This window comes from Vidua chalybeata, chromosome 1 (genome assembly GCF_026979565.1).
Source record: "Vidua chalybeata isolate OUT-0048 chromosome 1, bVidCha1 merged haplotype, whole genome shotgun sequence".
Lineage (NCBI taxonomy): Eukaryota > Metazoa > Chordata > Aves > Passeriformes > Viduidae > Vidua > Vidua chalybeata.
The window spans coordinates 17382826-17409747 of NC_071530.1; the positions used below are offsets into that span (position 1 = coordinate 17382826).

At 38.0% G+C, this 26922-nt stretch overlaps 1 protein-coding gene across 4 annotated transcripts in view; it reads left to right on the plus strand.

The window, feature by feature from the left end:
- Positions 1–26922, plus strand: part of ARHGAP21 (Rho GTPase activating protein 21) — a 114491-nt gene that overhangs the window by 33020 nt on the left and 54549 nt on the right. For all 4 annotated transcript variants that reach the window (XM_053942927.1, XM_053942898.1, XM_053942917.1 and 1 more), the window contains 2 exons: positions 13417–13599; positions 19401–19425. In XM_053942927.1, the coding sequence (XP_053798902.1) occupies positions 13417–13599; positions 19401–19425 (208 nt within the window). The remainder of the gene's footprint in view (positions 1–13416; positions 13600–19400; positions 19426–26922) is intronic.

A 26922-nucleotide genomic window follows, 5' to 3' on the forward strand; every position in this document is an offset into this window, starting at 1 on the left:
TACTTTGGCTGGCCAAAATTGCCCTTTGCCCTCTGATGCAGCAAACTGCTATGTGTATTAAAGTGTTTTCAAAGGATATGCAGTGTTTCATACCAAAACAAAAACCCTTGAAATAAAATTATTCTGTGATGTAAATCAGTGAAGTTCTGTTGGCATCAGTGAATTACAGTTTTTAGTCCAAACATTGTATGGGATTGATGACTATCACATGGTGATCCACAAAGAACAACTCAGAAGCCTTCAGTGACAATGAACTTGATTGCTTGCAGTTTTTCATCCTTTACTTTTTGTTTGTGGGAGAACTGCACTACCTGTGTTAAAAATGTTTCTTAAAATAAGTTATTGCAAAGTACCAAAGTGTCTTGTTTCTTGCATATATTGTCTGTGACAGTTGTCTTGTGGGACATGGGGTAGATTCAAGTGTGACAATCTTACTGGCAATTCAGAGCTTCACCTTGACTGCAAATGTAGAATTAGTGAAGCCGAGTAGTAGGTAAAAACTTTGTATCTTATGGGGGACCTCGGCACACAGCTTTATGTGGAAATTTATATTTGTACTTACCCAGATTGCCCTGACAGTATCATAGATGATTAATCATATTTTTAATATAGTCTGGTCTTAGTAAACAAGGAATTTTTAGTGTTTTTTCTTAAAGAAGAAAAGAGAATAGAGAGGGTGAGAGTGCCTTAAAAAGTTAAAGCTTTTTTTTTTTTTTCATATGATAGTCTGGTGTTTCTGGAGCTGTAATCTTGGAATGATATCTTAGCATGCTAGCTGTGGTCCAAGAGGAGTCCCTCAATGAATATATGGAAGAGCTAGGTAATATTTTTCCTCAGTAACATATGAACTAGACTCATCTCAGTAAGATGTAGTAGGAGCTACTCCCTTTGTCCTTGTCCTTTATGAGCCTCCAGCACATGAGCAGACTCTGGAGATGCCTGGTATATAAGTTGACCTTGTGGCCATGATGAGATACAGAAGAGCAAGTATGCCTAAAACCATATATTCCACTGCTTCAGATAGTTAGAAGTAGTACTGGTAAGTAATATAATGTAGGTGATACAGTAGTTTTGGATTTTTTATCTTCCTTTTATCACAAATGCCTTTCTTTCATGTGTTAGATAGGAAACGGTAGACCACAAATTGAGTGTAGGTTGTCTTCTTACCAGCACAGAGCATAGGTCAGCACTGTACTCTGGGGAGACTTCTGTTAGTTTGAAGAGAGCAGATCAGATCTTCTCATGTCCTGTTCTCATTGGTTCTTTGAACTGCATCAGGCTTTTTTTTTTTTTTTTTTAATCTTATTGCTGCACCCTAGTCTCTAAAAATAATTATAATATTATTTCGGGCATGTAAATACTTAAATCCTGGGTTTTTCAACCAAGGGTAAGTATTTTGCAAATTCTGTAAACTTGCAGTGGTCAAATTTCACTGCACAGGGTGAGCCTCATCATTGCAGTTGTTGGTCTTGGAGAAACCTTCTCACCAAAGACTATTTTGATGTACATGAAGGTTTTTTGTTACGTAGTGACCTAGCAGCCAGGGTGTCTGATTTCTGTTCTTTTAGCTGGAGTTCATTATTGCAGGCAGTGTGTGAGAATGCGATGTTGCGGTGCAAGCCTGGCTCTCGCATCACTGTCGTTGGAGCCCAGAACGCAGCAGTACTGCAGCAGCTGCTGCACTGCAGCTATTGCCCTTCCTCCGGAGAGTCTCCAGTGACATTAAAAATGCTTTTTGGTCTTCCAAGTGTATCATTTGGAGGATGAAATAACAAAGATGTCTGCATTTCTTCTGAGATATTTGCAGCTGATAATGGTTTTGAAATGTGATATTTATTATCTTACTGTGCTCTTCTATTCATCTGCTGCCTTGGAGAGGGAGGGAGGGAGGCAGTATGGTAAAAATCTGTCTTGGTAGCAGTGCAGGATTGTGCTGTTTTCAGTTTAAGCAAAAAGTGTAAAATCATTGCATGAAACAGCTGGTGACTTAACTCATTGTGGAAGTTCACATTGCTGGAGAAACATTTTGTAATGTCCAGAAGTACAGGGAAATAATTTGGCAACAGTGAGCAATTCAAGCCACAATAATAGGCTTGCAAAGACAAGTAGTTCTTAAACAAGCTCTAGCCTCCAGACAGAGAAACAAATGTAGATTTAGTTAACTATATCAACCATTCTTACTGATACACGCAATGCAAACTGTGAGGAAACAGATGCAGGTCACATATGATCATGCCATAAGTCAATGTTCAGAAGCTTTTGGATTTGCAGTTAAACTGAAGATCCTGTGGACAACTTTCTCCTCTTTATCCTCTTAGTGACATCTCTGGGCATAAAGATTTAATACATTTTTTCAGGTTAATGACATCACACTCCTTTTTAAAGCATTTTCCTGTGCATTGTATCTTTGAAAAAAAAGTTACTCACTGAAAAGGCTGCTTTTTTCCCCTCTGTTATACATGCACAATAGATTACAAATTTAGAGATCAGTCATAATTTAATTTGGATGTTTGGATATGTGGCTTTATATCTGTGTATACTAATTTTATTTTATTTTGCTTTACAATGGATAAGCCTTTTCACTTCAAAGTTTAGGACTTTGAAATGTAAGAATGTGTTGATTAGCACATTATATAGAATATTGATATTGAATGTCTTGAAACACAGGACCAAGATTGTTTTTAAGTGGTGAGTTTGCAGGAGTTTATTAATAAAGTCACTATATTAGAGAGCTTTAACACTGTTGTCTCGTGCTGTATGTAGATCTGTTTAGAGGTTATTTTTGAGGAGGGAAGCTGTGTATGTGGGGAGGTAAAGAATCTTGGCTCACTGGTCTTTATTGTTTTGAGCCATGTTCTCCATGTTAAAATTCCTTTGCCGTTATTTAGCCCTGATCCACACAGTTGTTCTTAAAACTGCCCCCCCTTATGTCTAGGTAAATCTTCTACAAACTGAGTCAAATACTGGAATAACAACCTATGTGCAATAACCATGTTTTTAAGGTTACTGTTTAGGTTTGACATTGAAGGATCACACCCCTGATCTTCCAAAGGCTTCTGTTTGGCTTTGGGCAGGTCAAGAGATTTTTCTGGTATACATGAAAAAAAATCCCAAGTGAAGCTGCCATAGTGCAGTACTGAATGAGCTTAAGCCTTAACAGCTTGAGTTACCAGCAGGTACAGTGATGCACTTCTGCAGATGAAGTGATGTGTCTAGTCTCTAAATTATCTAATTTTCTTGTTTTTAGAACAGAAATGAGTATGTTCTGTTTATGTTGAAAAGTTCAGTAGTTTCAGTAAGAGAAGTTCAGCCTCATGCTTACATTCAATAGAGAGCAGGTATGAGGATGCACTGTCCCACTGTTCAGCCCAAAAGCAGTAAAGCTCTTACTCAGTATTATAGCTGCATCTTGGAGTAGCCTAGTCAATATAGAGGTTTGCCATAGGGACAAAGAAGCTGTGGAAAAGTGGTTGTTCTCTTGGGTGGTTTGGTCAATTTTAACTGTGTCCCTTGTAGAGTTAATAATTTTTTGATTCAAGTCATGGTCTCTGGCTGCAGTGGAGAAAAACACTATGAAGGGAAGGAAATCTGTAGGTAATTTCAGGGCTGGTAGTAGTTTCAAGGGTGGAGAGTCAATTTATTGGAATGGGGTCTGTGCAGGTGATTTTGGTGGCTTTATATTGTGCAGCAGTTTTGGTTTCCTTGAAGGCTTCTGCAAAGCTATTTCACATGTAAGTACATTTGTGCTTATGCTATGGTGGAAGTGTAGTGGAAACTATCTGGTATTTTCTGAGTTTGGTAAAGACCAGGTTATTCTAGAAAGCAAAAAGAGTACAAACTTCATTGACAGTCATTCCTATTTTTGCAGTACTGTACTTAGCTGGGGGCAGAGGTGGTGTTTCTCATTGTCCTCTTCCCATTTTTAGGAAGCAGAGTGGGTCATGGGGCAGCTCATAGTCTTGGATTTGAAAAAAATTCCCATAGGTTGAAAGAGGCAGTATAAGGCAGTCCTTGACAGCTGGTGACCGTGCAAGGTGCTCTTAAAACTTCTGTTAGACTGCTGAGAAAATTCTTGTATCTTGCATGGAGTAACCTCAAACATTTCTTCAATGCTGAGGAGCAGAAGCATGCTTTCTTTGTCTCCTGTCTCTGATATTTTCAGATTACACTGTGAGGTGAGGATAGAGAATTTCCTATTCTTAACAAGCAATGACAGAACAAGCAGAGAAGGAAAATTTTCAATTTAGCTAAATTAAGATCACATGATAATTTGCTGTTGTGCTAGCTACCAGCCCTGCAGATGTTTCCTTTCTTTCCAGTTTAAGGATGTAGCTGTTAAGAGGGGTGACTTTTGCTAATGGGTCTATAAGAAAACAAGGAAGCTCTCAATTTCTCTTTGTTGTTAATGTTTTTCTGACTAAATTTAATATTATGAACTGCATGTTTGTTGTTTTGAATAACAAAATTTAAGATACAAACAAAACACATAGTGAAAATAGTTTGCATCTCTGTCTTTCTTGTGAAGTTTTTCATTCTATACTTTTTATTCCATGTCCTAGTGCTATTGCCTGAAATGGGCTGTTACTCTGTGCCAGTATAAATTATCTGAAGTGTACTTAATTGGCTTTGTAAAGAATTCCAGTCAATTAGTACACTTTTTAGATGTGTACAAGCTACTACAAATGTATGTGTATATATCTACACACACAACAGAGTATACTTAATTTTGTGTGTATATATGTGTATAAAACAAAAATAGACATATGGTAGATGAATGAATTGAAATGTGCTAAACTTGGTACTATCTAGAGTTTAAAGGGAGATCTGAGAAGCTAGTTTATGTTTGTTTGTGGATGACTAAGGGGTTAGGGGCTAAGTGTGGAGAAATCCTGTTTAAGAAATAGTGGAGCTCTAGTCATACCAGACATGAGCTTGGTTTTGGTGAAGTTAAGATCATTGTTCAGAAGGTCCAGCTATCAGAACTACCATATGAGAAACCAGAGCTTGTGCTGTCTAGAAAAAGAAAAAAGTTACCTTAAGTCTAGGCAGCACTTAGTAAGTTGTAATTTTCCTTAGTTCAAAGTAGAACAACTCTTTCTGAATCTCACCTGGCCTGGGAAGCTGAAAGCTGCTTTCATTCAAGCAAGTATGTCTAGCTAGGCTCAGTTTGCAGAACCACTTGGGATGTTACTGCTTTTAATCCAGAGCCAAAAATTTTCAGTTGAATAGACACACGGAGGGGACACTTTTGAGATAATCCTTGCTGCAGATAGCCTTCAACTTTGCTTTTTAGGTCTAGTGGTGAGACTGACATGAGCAAGAACTGCTTTACAGAGCCGCCTTTCATGAACAGTAGAATGCAGTAAGGCAACTTTGAGCTGTGTAGTAATAACATGCACACATGGAGGTTTTTTCTGTTTGTTTTCTGTGTATGCCTTGACCTTTAGGAGAACTGAAATCCTTTATTTTGAAAATGCTATTTCTCCTTTGAATGACTATGTTTACTACAATGCTAGTAGTACAGAAGTAGACAGAAAGTACACAGAAACATGTATCCCTCTGTCCTGCTTCCAAGCCTGAGCCAGCTCTGTAGCCTGCATGATGCTTGACAGAATTTTATGTTTCCTTCCCTGTGCCTCCCAGCCATCTGCCGTGCTGGCACAGATGCTTTGCTTTTGAAAGGTCGCAGATTTCCCACTTACTTCATGCACTGGGAGTAGTTATGTTTTGCCATCTTAGTTGCCTTTCTCCTTACCTGGTCTGGGTTTAAGGATATGATTTATGTATTTTATTGAATTAAAGTATTCAGTCCTGAGATGCACTTCAGAGTTTGGTATCCTCACTAACCTCTGCTGCAGGCAGGCAGCCGCTGCCTTTGTTATTGAACTATACCTGCTTCTGTTCAATCTGGGTGAGATTCACAGTCCTAAAAGACAGATAGGTTTGCTCCCAGGATGATGTCCTAACACATGTCTGAATTCAGTTTGGTTAGTCCACCAAAAAGGACCCAGGTTTGGTACCATTGTGGTGTGTTAAAGTGATAAGAGGTGAGCTCCTATGAGGGACACACCTAGACCTTTGGTCACTCCTTCAAGGGATGCTCACATCTTTGTCTTCCCTTGCTCTGAATTATCTCACTGTGGGTCTCTGCAAGACCCATGAGGGGGCTTAGAGAGGAGAGTGGCTCATGGAGACCACCTTGCTGTTGCTGGTGGCTGCTTGAGTCACTAGCCCAGGTGAGCAGCAAACAGGAGGAATGGCATTGCCTGTCTTCCCCTTAGTCTTACTGTGATCACTAATGATCTGTTTCTGTTTTCCTGTTGTTTGATATTGAACCATTAATTGTAGTAAAAGTCTCCACTTGTAGTCATAAAGGGTTTGCGTCTTGTTCTAGTAGTAGTTGAATTCTTCAATTTGTTTGCGTCTATTACCCTTTCCAGTTAGTGCATCCCACTCAGCTGCAATACAAGAGAAAATGTTTGGGTGTCTCAGCAAATATCCTGTGCTTCATATATGCATTACACTTGCCTGATAAGAGGTGAATGGGGACCCTGGTGATTCTGAGTGCTGGTACTTTTCCTGAGTTTGGGAGTTGAAGTCTTCCTCTGGAAACTCTGATTTTTTTCTTCCCTTTTTCCCCCACTCCACTTCACAAAGAACTGTAGCATGGAAGAAGAGCTGTGCCCTCAGTTCCAAAACCAGACAGTGGTGACCCCAGAGAGAGGGCCCTGACTGGACCAGCTTTTTCTGTCTCTGTTAATACTGTCTACTGATGGTTTAATGTGTGTGGACTCAGGCTGTGTTTATCTCCACATCTTGTCTTGTGGTGAGTGTGGTTCTGTAGCTGTTTGATCTTAAGAGCTTTGAGGGTTTGTTTACATCTGCATCTCCAGTTTCAGGTGCTTCATGATGAGGCACCCTCCTCTTGGTAACTACTGAAAACAGGCTCAGCAGTTACAAGCACTGAGCAACCAAGTCCTTCCTGCAGCCTTCTTAAATATATAGCACTGAAGTGCTAGGATGGAGACAGATACCTTCTGTCTTGTGTTCTGAGGGTCTTGCTACCAGTCAGAGATCTGCTGAGTGGAATCCATTTCCCTGTGGCCCATTCTGCAAAGAGGAATCCTTAGAGATGTTCTAGGATAGGAAACTCCTGTGCTTTAGTACATCTGTGTCTCAAATTGCCTGATTTTTCTGTTTGGGTAGCGCTCTTACAGTGTCACTGTAGATAAAGGCTTTCTCAGTGGAGTGAACTAATTTCACTTCTGTATATCAGCACATAGCAAATGTCAGCAATCACATAAATATATGTTCAATACTGTTAGGTTGAGTATATTGTGCTGTGAATCTGTATTGCATTTTAGTTGTATATTGAGAGTTCAGCTCATTATTGGATAGAGGGAAACTTCTATTTTTAAATTACAGTGATTTATTTCTGCTTGACAAAGTTCACTTTGACAGACAGTGATTACATTCAGCCATGCCCAAATAATGTTTGTATTTCTAAAAGGTAGACAAGAAAAAGGATGTACTTTTGGATTGAAGTAGGTAGAGCATGTAGTTAGGATTTATCTGTCATCAGCTTAAATCTATACATAAATTAAACATTATTAATGTTTTTTAACCTGGTTGCTTGCTTAGTGTGACGGGTGACACTGGAGTAGCATGCAAAAATGAATGCTCCAGTTCAACACTAAAAAACACTGAAACATTTGGGATATTTGTTAATTTACTGTGTATGCTAATGTTGATAATAGTAACGAAGGGACAACTTTGGTATTATGCATGCACTGCTGCATGCATCTTTGGAATTTGGCTGAGAGTTTTTTAACGAGTCTAGCATGTACAGCTGTTAAATATTCAATTGGTGTTTTTCTCAGTTTTTTTTTTTTTGTTTCTTTTTTTTTTTTTTTTTTTGCCTCTCTTCCTTTCTGCAAATTCTAGATGCCTTTTTTATGGTGTCAGTTACCATCCACAATCCTTTAATAGATTTCCTAATATCTCACCAGTTTGGCAGACTGATTTTTGACCATCCCTGTGGGTTTGGAGAATAGTGTTGATTATACTCTGTAGCCATCTTTCAAAGACATAAAAAAATGAAACACTTCTTTGAGGGAAGAACGCTGTCAGTATAGATTTCTTGCCTGAATTTCTGTCTCTATCAACATCCTACCTATTCAGGGCAAGATATAAATTTTGGTAAACATGAAAGTCAGTCAGAAGTTCAGACAAGTGGATATTGGATACAGAAGCCTAAAATTATTTGGGTTTGGGGTTTTCTGTGTTCCAGTTTTCCTGCTTGTCTCTTTGCAGTGATTTTTTTTCAGCAAGAAATGAGTGTATTTCCTGAGGCTAAAAATGATGGAACTGATTTATTTGTTTTGAGAAGAAGGCTGTGTTCTGAATACCTGGAAGATGGATTTACTTAATGTCAACTTTGTCAGTAATTACTTTTCTTCAACTAGGAATAACTTCTCTATAAGATGTTGTTTGTGCATTCCAGTTTGATTTAAAGACGCATTAGAAATTACCTCACTGCATCTTTAGACTGTTTCAGTACATGATCATAGTATTTGGCTTTATAAATGTGAACCATTTCCCTTGAAATTTTGTTTTTTTAGCTTGAGAATTGAAAGAAAAAGACTCAATGTACACCTTGTGTGAGTGATCCTGCTTCTCAGGTGCTACTAAGATGAAATACTGACTTTGTGTGCTCTATATATGCCTTTCTATGCTCCAAATGAGATGGAGATAATGTATCTCAGAAAAGGTTGTATAATCTTTTATATGGCTGCCTTATAGGTAGTTTTTTTTTCCCGTACACATTCTGTAGGCTTAGCCAAAGACCTTTTTATTTCTTCTTTGTTAGCTTTTTAAAGAATCTATTTTGTTGTCACATTAAATAAGGCAAGACTGTCCTAGAAAAGCCTTTTTCTCTGCAATAGCAGATATCTAACAGGGCAGTTAGCTAAGTGATAGCGACTGGGTACAAAAACCAGGGAAAGCAGATGACCCTGTAAAAGAAATATCCCTGTTTTCAAGTCAGTCCAGCTATTATTAGAATATTTGGAATATCCTGTCTGTGTCTTAGGAAGATTTTAGGGATCAATAGCTATGGTTTTTTCCTCTGGCTTATGTCAGTAGTTGCTGAGAAGCCCTAAACATCATACAATGGCTGTTGAATCAGTAAAACTGGGTAACATCAGCTCATTTTCTATGGAGCACATACCTGTCTAGCTGAACAGCCATATCAGGTATCAATTTTCTTGGTAGATGAGCTAAAAGTTGAACATTTGCTAAGTGCAGCTGAGGCAGGTGCTGCTTAGCACAGGTTGTCTCCATGTTGTGACTGAGGTACTCATAGATAAGTCCCCTGGATGGTCTGGTGGTGGGGGAGATTGGTTGGTTTGAGAGTTGGGTTTTTTTGTTTATTTTAGTTTGTTTTTTAAATACAGATGTAAGCTCTGAAAAGTGTAGTGTGGGAAACCCTAACATCTACAATGAAACCTTTATTTACGTGATTTATTTGTTAGGCATTCTGTATGGTAAAAAAAGGCATAAACCAAAACAGTTTAAAAAGATAGCAAATCTGGATGCCAGTCCCATGCCCCATTTCTTTAGAAATAATTTTGAATTTGGGTACTAAACACAAAATATAGATAGAAATTGATTGCTCATACCAACTTTAAAAGGGCTTGAATGACTTTTCCAGAATAGATGGTACAATATAGCAATTATTTCATGTGTTCACAATTTTTCGCCTATGAAGACAGTGTTCACAAGTTAGACCATATCTGTTTATCTGTTTAGATAATCAAGACGACTGTTTATAACTTCAATTGCAGTTGCCTACACCTGTGACGTAAGGATTTTTAGCTTGTACAGTACTGTACATTGAGGTTTGTAAATTGATCAGAAGATTAAAAATTAGAGGGGCTTTAGAGAGCATGCAGGCTGGATGTGTTAGCTTTTTTAGTTGTTATTTAGACTGATATAATGGGAAACTATTGCTTTGAGACTTAATTTTAATTTGAAATACTATTTACAAACATTATTGCTACTTACTGATTTCACATAATTCTGTTACTGCATATTAAGCTGCCAGTGATTCATGTAGTTTTTTTATAGTGCCATCTGATTTTTCATGGATGCTTTCATTGCTCAGAAAGAAGAGTTAAATACAATATTAAAAACAAGGTATACATTTTACTGTGCACTTAAGCATCTGTTGTATGTCCTTGCAATTGCACAGAACAGGAAATGATGCTTTGAGATACTTTGTGCAGAAACCTTGTATGAAAAATTCCCCAGGGAAATGATGCTTGAATCATTTTTAGTAGCCTGGGATTCTTCAGTCCTTGAACTTGATTGTATGCATTCTGACTTTGATTTTGAGAACTGAGTCTGTAGAGAAATAAACATACAGATCTTCAGTAAGGAGTATGGCACAATAATCTTTGGTTTGTTAGATCTTAGATGAAAACAAAGCATTGATTTCTCATCTCTTGTAATGCAAATGACTACCCAAAAGACAGATTCCCTTATGGATATGAGATACTTTGTAACTTGATATTTGATTTTCAAGGAAAAATGTAGGGACTGTGCCTTCAGTAGTGTTCAGTTTGCCTGTGCTAAACATCATATGTTTCTTTCTTGCTGTCTTGCATCCTTGTTTTGTTTGTTTTTGAGAACTTCTCTGGTTCCTTTTTAAAGCTTTTTCTGGCAAGGGATATTCTGGTGTGTGTGCTGTGGTTGGAAGTATCAGAGGGTTACTCAACAGATGTTGATTCGCTTTATAAATCAGCTCTTACTTGTTTGTGGTGGTGGCTGAAAGTTGCTATTACTGAACATGTCTCATGTTTATTACTGATACTACTGACTTTTTCTGTTACCCCATTGGCAGACCTTGCAGGGGGTCCAAGGTTGGCATGGAGTTCACCTTTCCCTTCTAGTGTGCTCTTTCAAGAAATAATTTGACTGTGGGTTTATGAGTAACTTTTATTTCAGTAACCTGTGAATGCTAAACGTTTAAATGAAATCACAAGGAAATTAGAGGTACCCTGGCTACACTGAAATGCTGAAACTCCTGTTTCTAAAAGCTAGTGAAGTTCTCTGTATGGGTCTATTTTGAACTGAGGTTACACTACTTCTGTATGTAAATTATAGTCTTTAGTTGTTACAGATATTAAAACTACCTTTTGGCTAATTAAGGAGGTTTTGGTTAGAAAAAAGATGGAAGTATACTGAAGATTTAGAATTTTTCAGTGCTACATTTAAGCTTGTTGTTTACCTATTTCTAACTATGGGTATTTGCTTACGGACATTTTTCAATATCTGTGGTTGTTGGATCATTTGAAACTTTGCATCATGTGTTGTGTATAAAAATCTGAGAGAAGAAACAGAAGATTGCAAGGGAATATTAAATAGATGGCTTGCTGTGAGTCACTTGATGGAGGAAATCACTGTCATTTTTTAGAGGCCAGTGATATTTTTCTTACTAGGAGCTATTTCTTTTGCCAGTTTGCTAGGATCAAAATGTTCTTACTGGCTCCAGTTTCTGCATGTGTCCTGAGATTGAAAGCCTGAAAAGCGACATTTATTTGTGCAGTACTGATAAAATGCTCCTGTGTTCGGAAGCTGAACAGAGTGGTTAGGAACACCTCAATAACAAACTCCATCCTTAGGCTAAAGGATTATGTAAATTTTACCCTAATCTTTGCATTGTTTGAACTTTAAGCTCAAGCCTCTCATCTTGGCAGTTTCGCAGTGCTCACTGATTTTTCGTTCATTAGTCATCTAATTGCAGAGTCTTCTTGGTTTCACACTAACACATTAAAACATGAATGAAGATGATAGATGAGGACAGACTAGTCTGAGATGGGGTCCTTGATATTTATAACTGTTCTTTCCAAAATCTGCATTAATTCTTCCAGGCTGTTTGGAAGAGTAGGCTGTCAGGCTGCTCTAGTTTCTCCATACTTTCTTGTTCCTGAAGCAGCTCTATTTCTTGGCTTGGCTGTAGTGTCCATTTGTATGATTTTTTCTTGCTGAAAACAGGGTTGTTGGAGGTAGGGAGGCTGGTCTTTGGAGCACTTGCTAGTATTTGCTAGTTCTTCCTGTTGGACAAAAGCAAGATGTGGGTTTCTGCAGACAAACGGTAGCATCTGTGGACAAATGTGTTGTCTTTTACATATCTGAATGTAAAATGTTGTTCTGGTGGATTAACTCTCACCAAGGAGCTGCAACATTTTCCTTGTAGTAATATGTGTTGCTCTCCTTGTGGTTAGAGTGGAAATGCTCTGTCTTCTCTGTAGATGTTGGTTGGAGTTGGCTGAGTCCACCTTGCCAACTAGCACCGTAGTTCGAGATTCCAGCTCTTAAGACTGAAGCAAAAGAGATTATTTTGGAGCAGGACAGAGAGGAACCAACCAGTGAATTCTGGCACTGATCAGCCAGTTGCTGAGCCACAGCAGCAGAGCTACTGGAGGACAAGAAGACTATTATTTCTGTTTGAATACCCTTTGAATAGGCTATAGGCTCTGGTATCTAAATTTGTTTCACGCATCGTTGAACTAGAATCTTTAGAGGAGGGTCATAGAATTTTGCATGCTCTCTTTGTGTCTCCTGCCTTTGAGTGCTGGTATGGCACTCACTTTGAAAGCTGAAATGGAAGATTTTCTATAAGGCTGAGAAGGTAAATATTTTAATATATTGCTTGAGTCATAGATATATAAAATTACCAATGAGAAAAAAACCCACCCAAGATTGCTTATTTTTGTATGAGAGGAAGGATTGAAGTAGGACTGTAAAAGGGAAGGACATTTTTACTTTTGTGTTTAGAATTTGCATACTGAAATGTTGAGAGAGACAATAGCTAGGGGTGGAAAAAGCAAAGGTGAAGTCGTAGCTATGACTAGAGGAAAATGTCTTACTGGAGAAGTCTAACCAATCGCATGTTCTGTTTTACTTGTATTAAGTGAGGAGGTACTAGTCAAGAAAATCATCCCTGAATTGTGTGGGAAGAACTTTGTTTTGTACTTGTGTATGTGAGATATGTACAGCCAGAAATGGGGTCCCGGAAGTCATAAATTTATCTCTAAATAGAAGGCAAATTAAACATGCAAGCTGTATGCATTTCTTGTGGTTCCGTCAAGTCTTTCATTGTTGAATGCTGATTTTTTAAATATCTAACCTCATTTAAAATTTAAGTGTTATTCTATGTGCAGTATGACCAGAGATGCAATGGTGTAAGGGGTGCTGCTTTAGCATACACATTTGAAAATGCTAGTGATCATCAAGTTATTTTGGTTATGGGGGGAGAAATTCTATTTTCAAGTGTACAGGCGTGTCTGGGTTTTCTTTCTATTTTTCAGTGATCCAAATTAAAACTCCTCTGCATATCTTTTTCTCTTTTAGGCATCAAAAAATAAAGATGGAAAAGAGCAGAGTGAAGCTATATCACCATCGGAGGAGGAAGAAACTTTCTCTTGGCCTGGTCCTAAAACTGTTGTGCTAAGGAGGACATCTCAGGGTTTTGGCTTCACCTTAAGACACTTCATAGTTTACCCTCCAGAATCTGCAGTTCAGTTTTCTTTTAAAGTAAGTGGAATTAATAATGAAGCACTTTATATAAAGCCTTGTACTTTTTTAGGGTCATAAGTCCCACTTACTTGAAAGTAAATGTGTTTATAGATCTTCTTACACAGGTGAAAGATCCCTTGTAAGGTGGGTGGGGTCATGGCATTGTTTAATAGCTGTTTGCTGATCTGTTCCAGTAAAATGAAATTGACTGAGTTTGTCAGTCAGTTAAAAATAATTGTTTCATGGATAAGAACAGTGATCACTGCAGAACAGGTAAGTAATTAATGACCCAAAGCTAGTGTCATTAATTAGTCTGTATGTCTTCTGAAGTGTAGACTTGAAGGGTATGATGTTTGGGTTTCACTGTTGTTGTTCCCCTCCCCACCTGAACTTTGTCACACCATCACATTAGGAGATGAAGAAGAATATTTGCCTTGGTTTCTGAGTATCCTAAACTCAGTGTACATTAGAAAGACAAATTGTGTTTTGGTGTTACATTCTTTCTGCTGAAAAGAGGATCTGCAGTTGAGATGAATATAAACAAGATATATACAGGCCTACATTAAAAGTAGTATTTTTCTTCAAGTATTTTATGTTTTTTTTTAATTTAGAACAGAATATCTGAATGTTAAGTAGCTAATTGGTCTTCCTTGCTCAAAGCGTGTACATGTTCTCTTTTGTGACTGAAGCTTTTGAAAGTTGCTGTAATATGCGGTGTTGAGAAAAAGTTCATTTAATAATGAGAAGAATTTGAAAATTGAGAGAGGGTGTTTCCTAGTGAGTTCAAATAACATTTGCTCATTTTAAAGGCATGAAGTGTAATAGTTTTCATAAGCCAGGCTACACTGAGCCATGCTCAGTTTTGCTTTTCCAGTTAGGCAGAAGAATAATTCTTTCCAAGCTGGGGAATAGATATTGAAGCTTTCTGGAAAGAGGATGAAGTGAATTGACTCGTGTATTTCTGCAGGTATCTTTCAGTAAAGTTGTCTGTCTTTGCCTGCCCTTGGTGGCTGTAAGGTTTCTTTTGAAGTAGAAAAAGCTTTGCAGAAGAAAGTTGGCACATTTTTCCAGTTTATTGCAGCTATTCAGCCTTCACTTGAGTGCCCAAATTTTTTCCTTGACAAGGAGTGACTGAAGTTACATGGAAGTGAAGCTATTAAAAGGTAGTATCAGGTGATCCCAACATTTCGGTTGTTGAGCACAGGTAATAGCAGTCTCTGTTTGAATTCAGTGTGAAACAGAGGAAGGAGGGTGGGGAAGCCTTAGCCTTAAGCAGACCAAATGACATTTGGGCTGAGGGTGAAAATAAACAGCATAAGCAAGAGTAGTCTCCTTAACTAAGAAGTGACTGGGTATGTTCTGGAAAAAAGCCATTGCTAGATGTCTCTGAGGGAGTCAATACGTTTTTCACATGCAAAAGGAGGCAGGCACAAGGGAAGGGCATTATAAAAACAAAATACCAGTCCTTCCTCTCCTGCTTATATCCGATGGTTTGAGACCCAAGCAAGAAGTTCATAGTGAGCCCAACACCTGTGAATCTCAAGACTCGTTTTGAAGCTCTTAACTCCCTCTTTTTCTGCAAGAGAGATCTTCATGCCTTCTTAATTTTTTTCTGTTTCGTCTCTGACATGTTAGAATCTGGTTCATTCATTCCTATTTCTGTCTGATTTTGAAAAGGAAATAATGAGGTGATTGGATACTGTAACACCTTCATTCATGGATTCAATTAGATATAAAGATGGTGAGGTTCATTTGGACAGAGCTCTTGTCCTGAATGGTTATATTAACCTGAATGGTTATATTCTGTTCTCTTCATGTCCTTGAGGTGAAGGAAAAAAAAGACCAGATTTTACTACTTACGAGTATTCATAAGGTGGCTTTTGTAGAAATCGATGTACCTGAGGTATGGTACGAAAGAATGAAATTCACCTATTGTCAGCCTGATCCTAATATGAGGCAAATCTGATTTCTCAGCTGTTCAGTAGGATCTTTGATCAGATAAGGTTACCAGCTAATTACAATCTCTCTCATTGATTGTAAGCTCAAGTATCAGTCCTCTCAAAATTGTAAGTGCCTCAGAAGGCACAGATGTTTCATTTTGCACTCCTCAAAGGGAGTATAATAACAATGAATATGATTTGGTTTTCTGTTTTAATCTTGTAGTAGCCTTGTCCCTCCTTCACACCTGAGGATGCAGCCACTGCTGATATAAGACACAGATTACAGCTGGATGTTGATGATGCCCTTAACATAACAGCTGGAGTCACTCAATCCTTGACCTGTTTCTCAGAGCCACAGCCCCTTTGTTATCACATGTGTCAGTAGGATGCTGGTGCTTTCCTTCTAGATCAGTGCAGAAATCTGTATTGTTTACCTGAGGGTAAAAAGCATTCTACCTCCTTTAATTTTAGTGTTTGTCAATTCCTCCCTGCCCCTTCCCCTCCATCCCCTCAAGGTAAGCTTGCCCTACGATCTCTTAAATTTTACTACAAATCAGCATAATCTAGTAGAGGTAGTGAAAAGAAAGAAAAATATCTAAAAGTGCTTTTGAACAATCTTTCCACATTATTGTGGATATATATGTTTTTGAATTTTTTTAATACCTACTGTAGGTTCCCATTCAGAAATACTGGTGAAAATGTCTCCATTCAAAGTTCTGCTCCTGTTGCTTGTGTTTTGCATGTTTGAAAAAGCTGTTAGTGAGTCAGGTGGAATCCTGTGGGAAGAGGAGGACAAGATTCTTCACAAGGGGGAACAGTAGCATCTCTAGAACATAGAGCATAATATTCTTAGCCTGCAGGGTGTGGTAAAGATCACTCCACAGCTACATATTCCACATATTCCATGGGAATTGGAAGATAAGCTTTCTGTATGCTGGAGGATGCTGCTGCTTGGAAAGCCACTGAGGTGAATTTTCTTGGAAGCATAGAACTGCATGCCAGAGGATGTGTTTGAGTGGAGAAGAGGGGGTATTACTTTATAAAATGTATAATCTGTTCTCTGGTTAGATGTGTTTGAGGTGATGAGCTTTTAATTTTTGAGAAGTTCAGTGTTCTAGTTGTTAGTCTAATAAAACCTTTGTTCATTTGTAAAGCCTTTTTATTTATTGTCTGAAGAATTTGCTGCAAGGAAGGAGATATAGGCAGATCTGCCTCCAAGACGTGGCTGACTGCTCTGAGTCCCAAAACACTCTTGTCTTGATATATAAACTCCTAATAGTACTTCAGGACTTCAGGTGATTTTTTTATTTGTGACACTCTTTCCCTATGTGAAAATGACTGGTTATGACCAATTCAGGGAAGTGTCTCTGCATATTTTATAATGGAATGCTAGTATGTTGCATTTTGATTATTTATATCTTTATTATATATATATATAACATTTTTATATCTAATTCTTTTATCACTCCATATGTATGTAGTAGTGTGGGTCTAGGTCAAATTCAGAGTATTTTGCTAAGTTCTACTGTCTTTTCATAGTTCCTGCATAAAACAGCTATTTAAGTACAAATCAAGGGTCTCTTTCTCACGCTGATTGGCCTTAATTAACTAACTTATTAACATTGTGATAGGTTATGGAAAAAAACCTGTTGCCTGGTCAGTCTCTTGGGAGGGACATCCCTCTGTGTAAAATGACCTTGGAAATTGAGCATGTGGTTTGACACGTTTTGTTTTGGCAGAAGTACTTGACTGTGCTTCTGTGGGGACACACCAAACTGGGAAAAGCTGCACGTTCAGGAATAACTGATTTATGTATTGAGATTGCTTCCCATGCCTCCTTTCCCTTAAGAAAGTGATTACGGAATGTGTGGAGGATTTCTTAAGCTAGCAATGCAGAAAGCAAATGTTGCATAATGCCTTTAACATCAGGTGTTCATTAGGATTTGTTAGAAACACACAGTTTCTGCATATGATGTTTGTTCTCCCAAGTTCATTTGTCTGAGAAGCAAGTAAGTGATAAATTCCTCTCTTCCGGTATGGATGCAGCATATACTGACATCTTGCCATGTGTAAGGGCTGGATGTAGGAGGGAAAACTGGTTTCAAAACACTTGTGTTATAAAGCATTCATTCCATTTTTCAAAGCCTGATCTCTGGCTTGTTACCATGAAAAACTAATATTTTGCAACTGTCTTTGGTAACAGAACTTTGCATGACCAGTGACAAAACTGACAAAAACCCACTGCAGTATTTCATAAATTATGGCATTTCTACATTAGTTAATTTTTTTCTTCAAAAATGTTTGTTATATAGCCTCAAACCAATTAGCCTCCCATACATGTAACCCAGGTTTTTCAGGTTATGAATTCTAATATTTCATGTCCTAAAGATGTTTTTTCACTTGACAGATAGGGCCACAACTCAAAATGTGCAAAAGTTACCTGTGTCTAATTCTGGGCTGCTGATTGTAGTTCAAAACCAGCTGACTGTAACAGAGCTCCAAGAGTAAGCAGTCATTGTACTTACCTTCTAGTGTGCCACTTTTACCAAAGTATAGGGCAGACAGGACTGTCCAACTTAGAGATGCACTCTTTGGGCAGCAGTGACAATTATAATGACTTTTAAAAAGTAGAATATATGCTAGATTTTTGTTAACTCTGTATTTTGGGTTTGAGGGAATTCTTTTATTCCTTTTTGTTCCTTAAAGTTATCTTTCTGTAATGTCTTTGAAAGCTCTAGCAGAACTTCCGTATGCCTTGTAAGAAATCTATTTCTGCTAGGACAGACTTGTTTCATCCTCACCATTAAACAGTGTTCATATCTGGGTCTTACTTCCTCTCTTCAAGTCTTTCTCTCTTGAATGGATTGCTCAGGTCAGTGTGTAGTTGCTTTGAGCTTATATAATTTGAAAAACAGTGATTTTGCTTTAAATACGAAATAACTAGAAATTTTGACTTAGTCCATCGGAAAGTAGGAGGAAATATCCAGGTGAAAATTATTTCTGTGGTCATTTCCTTGCTCCTTCCTTCAGGACAATGCTGTTCTCATTAGCTGACATGAGTAGTTAGAAATATTTTTTAAATACTACCTATTAGTCTCAGAAATTGTATTTAAGTATTATTCTCTGAAGTTTAGAAAGCAAGCAGGTATTTTTCTAGTTAGATAATTTTGCTTCTTAAATGGTACAGCTTTGTAGACAAGGTTAACCGGGATCTTCACACCAAAATGTTGACAAGAAAGTAACATAAGGGATATTTATTTATTTGTTTTTTAGTTGACGCATGCCATTTTCCCCGAGTACTTTCCAGTTGTGTGATTTTTGGGATCAGTGAGCAGAAGGAGATTCTTCAAGGTTGTTACTAAACAGTGTTTGGGGTACCTATTTTCCCCCAGTAGTAGTAGTACTGAAGGCAAAAGAAGCTTGGTTCAAATTTCAGGAAGCATATTCAGACCTTGCTTACGAAATATTTTGTATCTCTTGCATACGTAGCTTTGAATGGTTAGGTGATTAAAGTGTAACCTTTCCTGTCTGGCTTTCAGGGTGAAACATGCTTGCAACAACACACAGTGCGGTATGAGGCTTCATGGTAGTATTTAATGGGGGTCAGTACATTTGTTTTCACATAATCACATTCATGTTGTTTCTGTGGGAATGTTTCATAGGATTGTGGTTAGCTGTTGCTTTTAAAATAGCTATTACTCTGCATTCTCAGAATAAAAGTCACAATTCTGTAAGTTGAATAGTTGTGGAGAAAGTAGGAGGTACCAAAATACAGACTTAACCTTTACCAGTTCACTTCAAGTCTTTGTGTCTTAGAGCTGCCTATGCATTTTTTTCTATTTATTGAATTTTTAATATGCACTCTTTCTTCCTCTTTAGGATGAAGAGAATGGGAATAGACAAGGTATGTCTTGTTTTTACTCTCTTATAGATCCAGTATATTGAATGCTTCAGCTGTGTAATAGACCTGAATTGCTACCTAAGAGCTGGAAATTTAAAATCACTTCAGTGTGAGCATCAAGCTCATTGATCAGTGACTTAATTCTAGCTTGTGCCAGTCAGTTCTCCTGCATTTTCATAATCTTCTCCCTCTCACATTGCTTTTGTCTGCTTTCTTTCTTAATTCACTCACAAACTTATTTTTTATAGATTTATGGTAAATCTCCATCCCAGTTAATTGAAGTTTCTCTTTGGCATCCATGCTTCCTTTTTGCTGATATCTTACTGTTCCTTTAAAAGAGTGAAAAACATGTTGATTTAAGAAAGATGGTTTCCAGCTTGGGAACCCATTCCCACTTTCTGTTTCCCCAGTCTGTCATGATGGTGAGGTACAGGGGGGTACTGGGATTATGTGCATTGAGTGCCCCTTGCAGGGTTCCCCCAGTGCTCTGCCTGCCTGCCATGGCAGTGCAGCTTCCTGGGGGACAGCATGGGCTGAGTGCTGCTTCTGGTGGTGGGTTCTCATTTGTAGCAAAGCATGGGACCTGCTCTCAGTGTATCTTTAAGTACATCCTTTAGTTGGAAGACAAAGAGTATGTCTGAATTCCTGTTTCTGTTTACTCTGTGTAGCTGTGATATATTAGAAGCATTCTGGGAAGTACGAATTTATTTGAGCTTTCTTAGTTTTCTCTTGGAATCAGATGGATTCATCCATTTCATCCTCCTCACCTCCATCCTTAACCACCTTCATGTTAAACAGTGAGAAGTTAATCTCTTCCTACTTGTTATCATTCCCCAAACTTGAAGCATCCATTGTCTGTTTTGACTTAGGAAAAGGCAGATTCCTTTAGGAAGAGAAGGGAATTGATTTTTTGTGCCAAACCAGTGTGGAAGACACCACTTGTGGTCTAGAGAAAAAAGTTCAGTGGTGTTCGTGTTCTTACAGGGAGAGCTCAGGCAGCTAAAGATGTAATGTATGTCTGTTCATCTAAAATGTTATCTGAGAGCTATTTTTCAGTAGGGAAACAGCAGTGAACAAATACTTGGTTCACCATGAGACCTGTAAAGGTGGAAACAAGATTACTTTCTGGAATTTTTTGTGTAGCTCCTAAACCCATGAATCATAGCTCAACTAATGCTTATTTATAGCACCATGGTATGTTGTATGCCTTGAAATACAGATCAGAGGCCACAAATGCCCTGAAAGTTAACAGCATTCTCATGAAGGAGAGAAGGTTGGACTTCTCCCCCTGGAAAGAGAAGAAACGACTATGAGGCAGAGGATGTAGATGTCAGTAAAAATTACCTTGCCAATTTTGTGTATTAAACCTTTAAAAACAGCAAAATGGGACGAAGTGTGTTAGACACTTTTCTCCAGCATTTGCCATGATCTTTGGGTGTATAGGGTGGATGAAACTCTTTATTTACATTGCTGCAGGTTGCCTTTTCCCAAATAAGGGGAGTAGGCAGCTTGTGCGGAGAAAATGAGGAAAAACGCACGTGTCATTTCGCATGTTCGCAGGAGTGATGTTTGCTCAGCAGCAGCAGGTGGGGCAGAAGTTCCGTGCGGGGTTATCCCGGGATTGCTGGAGCGCTCCGCGGCGGAGCACGGCACGGAGCCGCTCCGGTGGCAACGCGCGTTCGGGGCCGGACGCTGGAGCCCCCTGGTGGCGGGCCCGTGCATTGCAGTCCAATTGGGAAAACCGGCCTCTGTGAAGCCCTGCCGAAATTAACTGAAAACACTGAAATTGAGAAACACTTTTCTTTTGAAGTTTGTACGCAGTAATTAACTTAATTCGCTTGATCTTTCCTCTCTGAAAGACTAAGCTAAGGGGATCCAAGCATTTGTTTTTGTGAAGCAGTGTGTGCCAGTGCAGAAATGTCTTGGTGTTAATTTTCAGTGAAAATTTATAATTACCTGCCCTTTATGCTTTGCCCTTGTCATAGATTAAGCTTACCTGTTAAAAATGAGGGTTTCTTATCAAATTCAGCATTTATATATTTGATTAGGTGAGTATGGATAAAAGCATCTTTATTGCTATTGCCTTTCATTGAGACCACTTGAATATTTTTCCAAAGGATCAAAGCACCTAATTAAGTCTAGAGGGCAGAAGATAAAAGCATGTACCCTGTTTGATGTATTCAAACACTGAAAGAAATATATTTTTTAGGTTCTGGTACAGAATTTTAGTATATAGCTAGATCGACCTCCTGGCTTGCATTAATCTTCCTTTTGGTAAGCAGTAAAGTTTCAAAGCATTTATAATGGAAGGTAATGCCAATTTGTCCAGGAGAGCTCTTAACTAGGAATGACACCAGAGGGAGATGATGGCCTAAAAGCAAGATTGGGTTGTCAGGCAAAGGAGTTAGGATGCTGTGACCAGGAGACACTTCATGCTCAATAGCAGGAACTGAAAGGGACCACCTCAACTGTATGCACATGAACAAGAGAGAGCCTACAGGACAGTAGCAGGGAGCTCTCGTGCCGTTTTCAGGAGCTCGCTGAAGCCCCTGCACACTCACACAGGGGTGGTGGCATATCCCACAGCAGAGGGCCAGGGTGCTGCAGTGGGAGTAGAGAACAGGTTGGGAGACCATAGGGGTTGAGTTGCCTTTGTGGTCCAGTTGTGAGAACAGCAGGGATGAATGGAGCTCTGGCTTGGGATGGATGAGGAGCTGGCTTAGAGCCTGTGGCCAGGATTTGTGGGCAGTGTTTTGGTGGGTGTCTGCTGCTGCCCTCTCATGGAAGAAGTACCCAAGGCTTTCTTCAGACAAGAGGTGGAGGAAGCACGTGCTGCTTCTTGTGGGAGACTGTAGCACCCTGTTATCTGCTGGTAGGGCATCACAACAGATTTAACATAAATGTTTTGTAGTTATTATTTTAAGATTATCAGTTCTTTTCCTACTTTCACTGCTCCAGGTTGTTGATCTTAAGCCAAGTCATTGAAAGGCTTTTCTAACCAGGTGCATTTTATCAGAAGATAGAGATTTTCCACAGTGGATTCATTGGTCACTGATTGGAAACTTTTATCAGCTTCTACTGCTTTCCAGATAATCTCTGTTATACTGACCAGCCTGTATTACATATTTCTTGGAGTTGTTACTCCCAGAAATAACCTGGAGTATTTATTTTGTGTGTTTTGAGGGTGTCTTGCTCTCAGTTTACCATTCTTCCTATTTTCTGGAGTTACCCTGTTTCAATAGTCAGTTATTTATTTAAGTGGTATCTCAGAGATAGAAGTCTTCCAGGAGAGCATATTAGGAATATTTGGAGCCAGACTGAAAAATACCTATACCTATTAAAAACCTAGCATTCTTATTAAAAACTTGCACTTCATTAGGTCTGTCAAGATCTAATGAGTGGAGCTGGAGGAAAAAAGTTCATGCTGTTTGATTTGATTGTGATTTAATATGATTCTGTATCTTGTTGTCCTTCAAACATTACTTAAACTGTAAATGCCAAAACACAGGTTTTGTACATATGAAAGTAGTTTCTTGTAAATTATCCTAAAACTTGTTTTCCTTCAAAAATTTTTGGCTTGGTGATTGTGATTAAAGTGAACAGTGATAAACATAAAGAAATAGACTGAAAGAAATTTTATCTTTCATTAGAACTAAGCTATTTTGTGTCTAACACAGTACCTGGGAATCCAATATCATTATAATAATTATAATATCATTATAATACCATTATAATCCAGTATATTTTTTTAATAGTATGATGTTCTTGCTTTTTGTACTTTTATCTGTATTTCTATGTACCTGTAGCAACTAGGAGCTCATTTTCCCATAAAAATGAAAGTCAACTTAGGTATATCATTCAGTGTATTTCTCTGTAGAGACTTGGTGAGTGCTTGTTAATGAGACCTTAGACATGTTTTCACTGAGAAGTCTAGAACATTAAACTTTATCACCAGGCTTTTTTTTTTTTTTTTTTTTTTTAATGTGGCTAAATATGTAAAAAAGTTTCTACCCTTCAATTGTTTACGCTAAATAGTTTTAATTTATTACCTGGCCTCCTTCAGCTCTGTGCAAGTCTGCTTAGGTAGGGTAGAGCCTTTGAGAGAAGGGTGGGAAAAATGCAGGAAAAGGTTTTTTTCCTGCATTACTGCTGCTTACATAACGCCTGGAGTTTTTAATATTTCATTTCTTTTAACAGACTGTTGATTTCTGTAATGTGTTTATGTTCTCCCAGGATTTAATTTAATCCCATGTTTTTTAACATCATGGTCTATTGGCTCAGTCTGTTATGAAATAAATATGTTGTGCCTGTGATGATGGGAACAAGGTAGATCAGAACAAGAGGATGAACGTGAAAGCATGTGGAAGGGTCATAGATGCCTGGGGTGTTAGGGTCCAAGGTATATGTTAGAGAATTAGGAGTAAAAGACAAGAGGTGTGTAAGAATAATGCTTCAGGATAGCGGGGCAGTAAATTGTCCTGTCTTGTGGATTTTGGATCCAAGTTAATTTTTTAACACCTAAATGCTGAGAATGCTAAAAGAGGGCTCATTCAGTTTTCCACTGAGACCAGAGCCTAATGATTCCTATAAGGGAACACCCTTATAGTACATCCAGACTGTCTAATGGATTCATTTTCCAGCTTGTCACATGTATAATGTTTCTCAGTGGTTTCTGTTGAGTTCAAATCATCTTTGACTTCGAATAAAAAAATGAAGTGTAATTTCCAAGGATTTAAGGGAGGGTCCATAGATTCACCGCTCTAGATAAAAATTGTATTGCTCTATGCTTATCTAATGACTATAGTAAATCCTCTAGACTAATCATAGATTAAAATTTAAATTTAAAAAGGTTTCATTTGAGGGACTTGAATAAAGTCATAGTAATGGCAAATAATGCAATGAGAAAACACAGTTTTGGAGAGCTTGTAACTAAGCTGAAACTGTGTTACATATTTTCAATAACATTGCCAAATTATTTTCTCATCTTCTCCCCCTACCTTGGCATGTAGATAGGGTTGAGGTTGTATTACTCAAATGGTTTAACAGAAAAGTAAGCAAAAGAAGAAATACCATTTTGCAGTTGCCTAATCAAAATGCCAGAGGTGCTTTGAGAAATAATAATGTATTTTTCCTGTGTTAGAGAGTTGAATGCCAAGTCTTTCTCTGCTAAATGACTCAACAGCACTAATTTACTTATCACATTCTTTCAGAGGCTCATCCCTGCATTTCAGCTGGTGTTTTTCAGTTGAGTTGCTTTGAGCTTGACAGTGGGTGAAATAAGCTCTGTTGGGACTGGGCTGAGACCTTTGGGCTCCTTTTCCAGAATGGATTGCTAGTGGAGAAATGCTTACTATGTATGAAATTCAGTTTGTAGATTATAATATGCAGAATGATCCCTCAGTTAGAGGGATCCATCAGTTGGCCTCCCTCAGTTAGATGTAGTCCTGACAGGTTTGTGATTTATATTTAATTAAATGTAATCTCAGTTAATAAATGTAAGTTCTGCTTTCAGCAACCTTTTTTGAGTAGTTTGGGAAATGATTAACAGGTTTTTGATTGAGTAATCAATTGGAAGCATTTGCTGTGCTGTATCTGTTCCCCTCCCTTTGCCTGAAAGGCATCCCAAGAATCAGTGCCGCTCAGCATTGTTGAACCAGTGGCGCTCAAATGCCTTGAATACCCTAAAGCATACTTGTAGATCTTCATGCTCAAGCGGAATGTTCCTCCTCCTTGAGTCAGAGAAAGTTGTGCATAAGAGCCTGTCTTAATTGATTAATCTGAGGTGTTTCATGAAGCTGGTTTCTTAAATGTAAAAGTGAAAGTCATCCTTTCACTATCTGCTGAGCATAGGGCTGGGAGTAAAAATGTTCTACAAGAAGTTATTTTACAAACCTCTGTAGACTTTATTGAATTTTATGAGGATTTCTAAGCACAGTTCAGCTGTCCTGAGCAGCAGATTTTTTTTTTCTCACCTTTAGGAAGAGGTGCAATGGCATGTTTTTAAGCATGGCTAGTTGGAGAGATTTTGTAAGAAAGTATGTTCTATACTGTGTTCCAACACTCACTGATTTATGTTCTGCAGATCAATAGAAAGAGCTCTGACAGCAATAGCACTTTGGCATGAGATTTTTTTTTCTTTTTTCCTTTCCTATTCAGGATGTAAAGGTTGTTCTTTGCATAGTCTTTATGACTCAGATGTTTTAATCTGTGTTTTATATCAAAAGGTTAACGACTTAAGAGAAATTAAGTCCTTGTTGCTAGGTTGTAGTGTGTTGGTAGATTAGGTAGCATAATTTATGCCATGTCATTTTGTTTTCCAGGTGAATCATAGAGCAGTACAGTAATACTGTCTGGTCTGCAGAGAGTAGTTTAAAAACTAAGTTATAGTTACTGCATTTGATACAATACTGGTTATGTTCCTTGTAGCAGCTGTATTTCAAACTAGATTTTTAGGGGATTAAGCTAGAATTGGCTCCTAGATAAAATTGATTTCTGTGTCAAATATGGGGGAGTTAGGAGAAGCTTTGCTGAATATCACCCCCCCTCGATATAAGTCAGTTTTAAATGTTACCTAGTCTTAATTCTACTGTTCTGTTTAAAAGTAGTAGTATTTTTTAAAATATTTCCTTTTATCAGGGAAAGCATGTTTGAATTCTATTATTTTGTAAATGTGATGGTTCCTAGTGCAACATATTCCCCTCTGCCACTTGTGACCTGTTAAATATTGTCAGGAAAGCTTCCTTGTAATTTTGCAATGGGAGACTTGTTTTCTCCTGTCAGACTGCGAAGACATTATTGACTTGAAGTCTCAGCTCATAGATCCAGGCTGTATAAAGGTTAGATCATTAATGATTCCGTTATATGTGCTATGAATATAGTCTTTATTTTGCAGTCATTTGAACAAAAGTTAAAACAAGGCATTAATTTCAGTTTATAGATTTTACTGTGATCTCCGTGGTTATTGTAAGTGGTACGCAGTCTCTGATTAATTAAAAGATTTGCACAGAATTATGAAAAACACACTGGCTCAGAAAAATCTTGTTGCAATAAATAGGTTTTCTGTCTTTGTCTTGCATTTGATTTACAGGTGCTAATGCTTCTTCAGGCTACTTTTTCTTAACTTTGGTTGTCTAGACTAAGGACCTTATTATTAAGATTCTCCTGATTCCTTACTATCCTTGTTTAAGCCAGTGAGTTTTTGTCTTGAGCCTTCTATGTACTTGGGGATTTATTTTTCTTATTTCTGATGATGCTGAATCTCTGAATCAAAAGTTCATACATCAGTTTGCTTACTCTAAAGTTATATTTTCATTTGGATAACATCATTGAAGGAAGGCATTGCACTGCAAGCAGTATTTTAGTTGTTCTGTTAGTAAAACTACACTACTGCCTAGACAAAAACTTGCCTTTGAATTTATACTGACTGATTACCATTTACTCATGCTGGAAATTTTCATGTGTTTACAAAAGTGATACAGGAAAGGTCAACTTGATGGACTT